Below are 9,303 nucleotides of genomic sequence, written 5' to 3'. Positions count from 1 at the left end.
GGGTGGGTGAGTGGAAGGGTGCGGACCTTCGCGCGCGCGACTACCGCGGGTCGTTGCGAACAGGAGGAGGGAGGGTGGGGGAGGGAGTGAGCAAGGTATACCGACTGCCGGAGGAGCGGGTGCGCGAGGGTATACCGACTGTAGGAGGAGGGGGTACCGACCGCTGAAGGGGGCCCTATTCGGTCGGTAAAAAAAAAAACAGCGCCTACCGGCCCCTGCTATTCGGTTGGTAAAAAAAATAAAAACAGCGCCAACTGCGCCAACAGCGCCAACTGGTCTTTGCTACTCGGCCGGTAAAACAGATCCAACTGCGCCATCTGGATTTGCTACTCGGTCGGTAAAACAGATACATTTGCGCCAGAACCGGCCTATCTCATCTACTCAGGTAGGCCCAAAACAAAAAGGGAGCAGCGCATTCTCGTTCCTGAGGGCCCGAGGACGTGACAAACACACAAGTTTCGCTCGCAGATTGATTTCTTTACGTTTTATCGTGGAATTAACGTATTTGTTCGAAAAGATTCAAGCCGAAACATGAAATTGCGTTAGTTCACGTTTTCTTCTGTAGAAACGAAAAAAACGCTCGCCGCTTGAGTTCCTCGAGGCTGTAGCATGGAAATAACGTAATAAAGAAGAATATTTCAATCACACTCTTCAGTTTGCATCCGTTCACGACTTAACGTATAGAAAAGCAAAATTCACTTGACATTCACGTTACTTCGCCTATTACACGAAAACTCGCAAGTTTCGCCTGCAGATTGATTTCTTTTACATTTTCTCGTGTAACTAGCGTATTTGTTAGAAAAGATTCAAGCCGAAACGTGAATATGCATTAGTTAACGGTTTCTGCTGTAGAATCGAAAGAAACGCTCGCCGCTTGAAATCCTCGAAACAGCCGCATGGAAATAACGTAACAAAAATGAATATTTCAATCACACTCTTCAGTTTGCATCCGTTCATGATTTAACGTAAAGAAACGAAATATTCACTTGACATTCACGTTACTTCGCTAATTACACGCAAACTCGCAAGTTACGTTGGCAGATTGATTTCTTTTACGTCTTCTCGTGCAACTAGCGTATTTGCTCGAATAGATTCAAGCCGAAACGTGAATTTGCATTAGATCACGTGTTCTGCTGCACAAGCGAGAGAAACGCTCGCCGGTTGAATTACTCGAGGCTGCAGCATGGAAATACCGTAATAAAGAAGGATATTTCAGTCACATGTCACGTCTGACGCGTGTTAGACCCGGCGAAAAAACCATATCCTATTTTTTTTCTCCTTCTTTCCCTTCCCCTTTGTCTTCTTCTGTCGCTGAGCCTTAAATCCACGCCAATCCCGTAAAACATTCCTAAAAAACTAAAATCGGATCAAAAACAAACCTAGAAATCCTAATCTCCTTTCCTTCAGACCTAAAACCCGCTCTACCCAATCAAAACACTTAGAACATCACTAGGACCAATCAGAATCCTCGACTTTATACCCTAGTCCTAGTAAAAACAGAACCACGCTCTAAGACGACCAAAAAACCTCCTCGACCAATCAAAAGCCTCCTCCATAGTCCTAGACCAATCAGAACACACAACATCTACTCCCTAGAGGAATTTCACCAAACCTCCTACACAGCCAATCAGAACGTCCAACACATATCCCAAGCGACACTAACCGCCACCTACAACTCAACACCAGCCCGTCCGTTGGGTATAAAAGAGGGCCCCTGAGCCCGAGAACGGCAGTTCATCCGCGGACGCGGTCCGGTGCACTCCTCTCCAAGCACCAACCTCCTAACTCTGGGTAAGCGTTTAACCTAGAATTGTTTGTTGTGTCAAAATCTAAACTTAGAATATTTTTCTCGAAATCTAACTTAGAACATTTTTGTCGAAACCTAGACTTAGAATATTTTCATCGAAATCTGACTTAGAATATTTTTGTCGAAATCTAACTTAGAATACTTTTGTCGAAATCGGGACTTAGAATATTTCAATCTCGACACTCTCTAGACTGAATCTTGTACTGTACTACCAAAGATTTATTTTTTAGAATATACATATTTAACCAACGGTTTAGTACCAAGTTTGTACTACCTTCAGAAGTCCCGCTCCATTTCAAACCACCCCGTATCGATTATATCCACTTTTCCTGCCGTTGTTCACGACGATCCTCCAACGAGAGCTCACCGGTGCCGGACAGCGGCACGCTTGTGCGGAGATCGCGTGACAACTCTGATCTTTCACACGAGAGCTCACCGGTGCCGAACAGCGGCACGCTCGTGCGAAGATCGCATGGTAACCTTAATCCTCCACGCGAGAGCTCACCGGTGCCGGACAGCGGCACGCTCGTGCGGGGATCACAAGGAAACCTCAGGCTAACCAAGCTTCTATCACTCAACCCTTGCCGTTGTCTTTACGAACACCCTCAAGCGAGAGCTCACCAGGTGCAGGATAGCTGCACGCTCGTACGAGGCCTTCGTGGCAACCTCAAGTGTAACCGACACCCGCCAACCTGATTGCGTCACGAGTGTGGGAGCAGATAGGTGCAGGACAGCTGCACGCCCATATCTCTTGTATCAACTAGTTGCAGTGTCCTGAGTCTACGTTGCTGATGCCTCAGAAAAGAAAACGACGCGGTGGTCGCGAATACCAAAGTCGCAAGCTGGTGCGCCAGCTCACCCGCACCGCCAACCGCGAAATCAATTCCCTCGTTGGTTTATCCGACCCTTCCTTCTCTTCATGCCCATCAAGTCCTCTCTCCACGGAACCCCCTCGTGCGCCTACCCCAGTGGGAGTGCCCGTCGCCGCGACTGCTGACCCCGCGTGTGAATAATCTGTGCGAATATAAGTTGATACCGATCGACTTAGACGAATTCAAGGTGACCAAGGTCCGTCGTACGTCATCGCCACGGAACCCGCGTCCCGAATATTATTATAAGATCTTAAGAGCCGAACCTCTACATGCTTACTTCGGGGAATCTACACCCCCCTTCCTTCATTGAAGGAACTTCGTGCCACATCTCGAAGCGCCTTATACCGACAACAGCGGGTCCGCCAGTGGATTTAATCACACGACACACGAGTGCGGACGCCAGGTGAACATTAAGAGCGATCCAGTTCTTACCAACGAGGATCTCTGCCTGAGGACAACTGCCACTGACAGCACCCTCGGAGTCACCGCTCTGAAACTATCATCACCGGTAAGTAATAGGAATTAAGTCACACATCACCTCCAATGGGACTACCTGGTAGCGCGTATCCCAGAGTAGGGCTGCAGAAGCCTGATCACCCGAAAAAAATCTAGCCCCTCTCGTGGCCCGAGAATTATAGACAACCGCAGCCGAGCGGGACGTAACATTTTTTGTGACAGCGGTGGGATACCGCTATAAGGAAGTCCCCCCGCGATGGAGACGCGCAGCAAGATTTCTAAGAACAGTAAGCCGCTCACGGCGGACGAAATCGATGTCATGCATGCAAAATTACAGGAAAAAGAGTCCTTGCTAGCCGAGAGAGCTAGAGCCATTCAGCTTAACCATGAGGAGATGCAGGCTGAACGCGAAAAATCCGAGAAAAAACGCGAGCGTACAATGCGCGATTTAGATTCGATAAAGATCTCCCTCGAGGAGAAGGAAAACGAATTATCCAGACGCGAAGTTTCTCCCCATGACCACCCCCTAGATCAATCTGTAATCGCGCCTCTCGATGTTGTGCGCGAATTATCCAACCTGCGACGTGATATCGAATCATTAAGACCCAACACCTCTCGATATAAAACGGATTCCCCTACAGCGTCCCCACAAATTTCCACCCACGGAGGAGAACCACCACGCGTCTCATTCAGAGAGGCGTTGGAAACAGTTCCCAACTTCGACGGTTATAACATCCCCCTAACCCAATTCGCGCCCGCATGCCGTCGAGCCAGGGACATAATACACCCCACGTCGGAGGGTAACCTTACGCACTTACTCGTCAACAAGCTCCGCGGTCGCGCCTATTACGCTGTCGAAGACGAGCCCTGCCGCACCGTCACAGAATTCTTAGACTTATTGAATAGGGCATTTGGCTCACATAAAACCATAGATCAATATAGGGGCGAACTGAGTACGATTTTCCTGCGACCCCGCGAACACATTCTCGATTACATAACGCGCGTCAAGGACCTCCGGACGTCAATTTTAGATGCAGAACGTCGGGAACATGGGACCTTGGACGAGTATGTGACACTTAACATAGACGCTCTTACGGCTAGATCCTTCTGCGAAGGGTTACCGCTGGAATTCCGTATACAGCTAAGCAGCGACGACTACAACAGGCCATTCGAGGCCTTCGCCCACGTGAAAGATCTAGCAAAGAGACGGGAATTAGACCGCGAACGCTACGAGCAGCCGCGCCGTAATGACAACCCCCTTCCTCGGGCAGACCTGCATCCTATAGGTAGGCCGCTCGCCCACTCCACCCCCTTGCGCCCACTACAAGACACGTATAATAACTACAGGCCGCCAAATAATCCGCGCACAGCATGGGAACAGAGATATCCATCGCAAAATGATAGATTTAATAACCATGCGCGTTATAGTTACTATACCAGCCCCAATAACCAACGAATCGAGTAGCCACGATCACGGGGTTCCGTACCTCCCAGGTGGTACGATGACCCTCGAAATACTAAGCAGCCGCCCGCAAGAAGCCCCGACTCTACCCCTCCTAGTGGCTCGAGCCGCTGGTGTAGGTACTGTAAAAACGCGGGTCACGAAATTGAAGAATGCCGGAAAAGGCAATTCAATAACAGCCGGACGGGGCAGGGAAACTCCCCAAGCCCCTCGAGGGATCCGGGCAACCCTCGAGCGGGACCTTCTCGCGAGATAATCCACCCGATTTCCGCGAACGACCCCGAGCCGACCACCGACACTATATCGCAGTCTTGAATCGAGACAACTTCGCGCACGCGCCGTCAGTAACGATAACCGCGCAAGGCCTGGCGGCCGAGACAAATTTTATGGTAGATACCGGAGCCGCGCCAAATCTAATTAAACAAAGGAACATTCTACCCGATCGCATAATTAATTTCGATGAAAAAATGATCCTTCGCGGCATCACAGAGGGAAACATCACGACCTTAGGTTCAACAACAGTCGTTTATATGGGGCACCCGTTGAAGCTCCACATAGTAGAGAATACGTTCCCTATTACACAGGAAGGAATCCTAGGATCCGACTTCCTGTGTAATGCATCAAGAATAGATTTCGACAACCGCGCGGTAATCTGGCAGGGAGTAATCATTCCCTTCACGTCACAAGATTCGGTAATCATTCCCGCCAGATCTCGGACAGTACTCCCAATAAAAATCAGTAACGTCGAGATCGCAGTAGGTTATGTCCCCCGTTTAGATATCGACAACGGCATCTACTTAGGAGAAGCAGTAGTCACGAATCGAGACGGAAAGGCATACATCGGGATCATAAATACGCGAAACGAAGATAGAAAAATCCACGATTCCCAAGGTAGAATTAGAAGAGATAGAGTTAGCCTCTTTATCTCGACAAACTACCTCCGGCCCATCTGGCCAAACTCCGCCCGACCCCTCCGTCTTAGGACCCGAGGGCTCGGTCATAAATTTCGGCCCATCCTCATCCGATTCCTCCGTCTTAGGACCCGAGGGCTCGGTCATAAATTTCGGCCCATCCGGCCAAACCTCATCCGATTCCTCTGTCTTAGGACCTGAGGGCCCGGTCGTAAAACCTTTAAAGGGTAGAATTCACTGCATTAATAAAATGAATAACGAAGAAACGCGTATCGGGAACATCAAAAATAGCCTTCGTTTAAGTCATTTAAACGAAGAAGAAGCTCGCCATGTCTCGTCCCTCGTGGAAAAACACCACGATCTATTCAGGCTACCAAGCGACAAATTAGAACACATCAATGCGATCACTCATAAGATTTCCACGACGGACGACCGGCCTATCTACACGAAACAATATCGTTACCCCCCGATTCACAAAGAGGAAATCGAAAAACAAATTACAGAACTTCTTGAGAACGATGTAATCAAGACCTCCTCTTCTCCATATAACTCCCCCTTGTGGATCGTCCCAAAGTAGCCTGACTCAAAGGGCAATAAGCGGTGGCGCATGGTCATTGATTTTCGCGCTCTAAATGAGAAAACCATTGGCGATGCGTACCCCCTACCCAACATAACCGAAATCCTGGATCAGCTGGGTAACGCGAAATATTTTAGTGTCTTTGATCTCGCTGCCGGGTTTCACTAAATACCCATGCATGAGGCGGACGCGCAGAAGACGGTATTTTCCACGCCTCACGGCCACTATGAATTCAATCGTATGCCATTCGGGCTTAAAAACGCACCTGCGACGTTTCAACGCCTCATGGACCAGGTACTTACCGGCCTACAAGGAAATGAACTCTTCCTTTACCTTGACGACATCGTATTATATTCCAGTTCTTTACGCGAGCACGAAATCAAATTTAATAAGCTAGCCGAACGGCTTAGAGCGGCCAACCTTCGCCTTCAACCGGACAAATGTGAGTTCCTAAGAACGGAAGTCACCTATCTAGGGCACGTGATAGGAGAAAAAGGCGTAAAACCTGACCCTCAAAAAGTAGAAGCTGTCAAAATTTTTCCAATTCCAAAGAACGCAAAGAATGTAAAACAATTTTTAGGTCTCGCGGGCTACTACAGGCGCTTTATACACAACTTTTCAAAAATCGTAAAGCCTCTCACGGGTTTATCAAAGAAAGATACTCCATTCTCATGGGAAAAACCACAAGAAACGGCTTTCGTACAGCTGCGGGATGCACTATGTACAGAACCCGTATTACAGTATCCGAACTTTACCCAAACGTTCATCCTCACTACCGACGCGTCCGGATTTGCGATAGGAGGCATTCTGAGCCAAGGACAATTGCGAAAGGACCTTCCCGTAGCATACGCCTCTCGTCTCTTAAACGCGGCCGAACAAAACTATTCAACAATAGAAAAGGAACTCTTAGCCATAGTTTATTATGTACAACATTTTAGGCCTTACTTATATGGAAAGAAATTCCAGTTGGTCACCGACCATAAACATTTGGTGTGGCTACATTCAGTAAAGGACCCCTCGTCGCGCTTGATGAAATGGCGGTTACGTTTATTAGAATTCGAATACGATATAACATATAAAACGGGAAGAACCAATGTAAATGCCGACGTTCTGTCACGAAATCCTCCCCCGCCTCCACTCTTCTCCATAACCGAGTCACTGAGAGAAGATTCTGATTCAGACTCGGATTCGATCTTCTCTACTCGAACAGCGCCACCCCCAGAAACACCCATCCGTTCCACGCCACCCGAAGACCAGATAGAGCAATTGAAACAGCTACCGCAATGGAAAGACCCATCTGACGCTGACACGGACAAACCAAATACCACTGACACGGACGAATCCGACACTACCGACACAGACAATGACATTTTCGACAACATCATTGAACCCTATAAAATGCGCGAACCCGTGACTAACGTAATAGAAATCAAGGATCAATTTTCCTCTCGAAAAGGCGTCCTCGTAGTATTTACCGACCTCTCTGGAGAACCCCGTGACGAAGGGGGGTTCAAAAATCCTCTCTCAGCTGGGAAAACTACCCACGCTGAACGACGCAACCGTTGGCCGCGCCCGCGTTATAAAAATAAATAATCTCACTACCATGATATGCCTCCCAATTAAAGATAAAACTTCGGTGATAATTGAAGAACAGACACTACAGCCATACGCTCCTCCCTGAAAGACGTCTGCACCGAACTAGAACTCAAAACAGTGTCCCTCTGTAAAGGCAACGTAGAGTCCATCGCCTGGAATAACGTCAAAGAAATCCTTACAAAAACAGTGGCTGACATCCCAACCAAATTTTTTATCTGTACCAACCGAATCGTAATTTCGGCTAGAGAAGACTGAGACAAAATCCTTTACGAATATCACGGTTCCGCGATTAACGGACATAAAGGAGTCACGAAAACATACCTCCGTTTGAAAGAAAAATATCAATGGCGAAATATGAAAAAAGACATACAGAATCACATCCGTCATTGTAAGGACTGTCAGCTAAAGAAACTCGTACGCGTGAAAACGAAACAACCCATGACTATTACGGACACACCCAAACAGGCTTTCGACAAGATATCGATGGACATAATGGGTCCCCTTCCCACCACCAGTTCCGGAAATACTTACGTCCTCACAATACAAGACCTTTTAACCAAATATTCCCTCGCAGTACCTTTAAAAAACGCAGCCGCAGTCGACGTAGCCGACGCATTTATAAATGAGTATATCTGCATTTATGGAGCTCCCAAGGCACTACTCACAGACCAAGGCTCACACTTTATCAACAGCTTGATGAAACACATAGCCCGTAAATTCCGAATAGAAACGTACAAAACTACCGCGTACCGGCCTCAATCAAACGGATCCCTTGAACGTAGCCACCACGTGCTGTGGGAATACTTAAAATTGAACATTTCAAAGAAATTCGAATGGGACCAGCTCTTAAAGCTGGCCACGTTTTCATACAACACTAGCGTACACGAAGGCACGCAGTATACCCCCCATGAGCTCGTATTCGGTAAAACAGCTGGAATTCCTTCTTCCACATCTCCGCCAACCGATGCCGGTTCCATCACGTATACAAATTACCTAACATCTCTCTTCACGAAAAACTTGCGACCGTACAAAAGAACGCGCGCGACAGCCTCATTAAATCCAAAGAAAAATCGAAAAACCATTACGACCGAAGGGGCCAACACCCAAAATTTTCTCAAGGACGACATCGTATACCTCTTAAAAGAACCACGTAAAGGTAAACTAAGCGACGAATACGTAGGCCCGTATCGTATAATAGAGAAACTAAGCGATAAAAATCTGAAACTAGACTTAGGGAATAACCGAAGTATTGTGTGAGTGCAAAAGTGCATGCGGAGTTTGTGAGTAAAAGTCAGACAGTGATTAGGCAAACAAAGTTCTTTATTCAATCAATGATATTTTCTCCATCGTTGTCTATAATCTTTTTCCAACGTTCTGGCAGCATACGGATGCCCCGATCATAAAAACTGTGCGGTTTAGATTCGAAGAACGAAGACACGACGTTTTTTAAGGCATCCGAAGAGTCAATTTTTTTTCCGTTTAAATGATTTTGCAATGACCGGAACAAGTGATAATCAGAAGGTGCGATATCAGGAGAATACGGTGGATGATTTAGGACGTTGCAGGCTGTTCCGTTTGCGCAGCGTCTGTCTCGAAATGTGTGGTCTTGCGTTGTCGTGGTG

General features: G+C 47.5%; 1 protein-coding gene across 1 annotated transcript; it reads left to right on the top strand.

Annotated features, from left to right (window-relative positions):
- Positions 1–1,653: 1,653 nt before the first annotated feature.
- Positions 1,654–4,600, top strand: LOC106745560 (the record flags this gene model as incomplete). Its single annotated transcript, XM_014621263.1, has 3 exons — positions 1,654–1,791; positions 2,992–3,187; positions 3,473–4,600. Coding segments are annotated over 3 exons (1,462 nt in total), but the record flags the coding sequence as incomplete, so codon positions are not given.
- Positions 4,601–9,303: the final 4,703 nt, after the last annotated feature.

The sequence above is a fragment of the Dinoponera quadriceps genome, unplaced genomic scaffold, assembly GCF_001313825.1.
Source record: "Dinoponera quadriceps isolate SergipeBrazil2010 unplaced genomic scaffold, ASM131382v1 scaffold1803, whole genome shotgun sequence".
Taxonomy (NCBI): domain Eukaryota; kingdom Metazoa; phylum Arthropoda; class Insecta; order Hymenoptera; family Formicidae; genus Dinoponera; species Dinoponera quadriceps.
The sequence above is the reverse complement of the archived record's forward strand: the minus strand, read 5'-3'. Positions and strand labels throughout refer to the sequence as shown.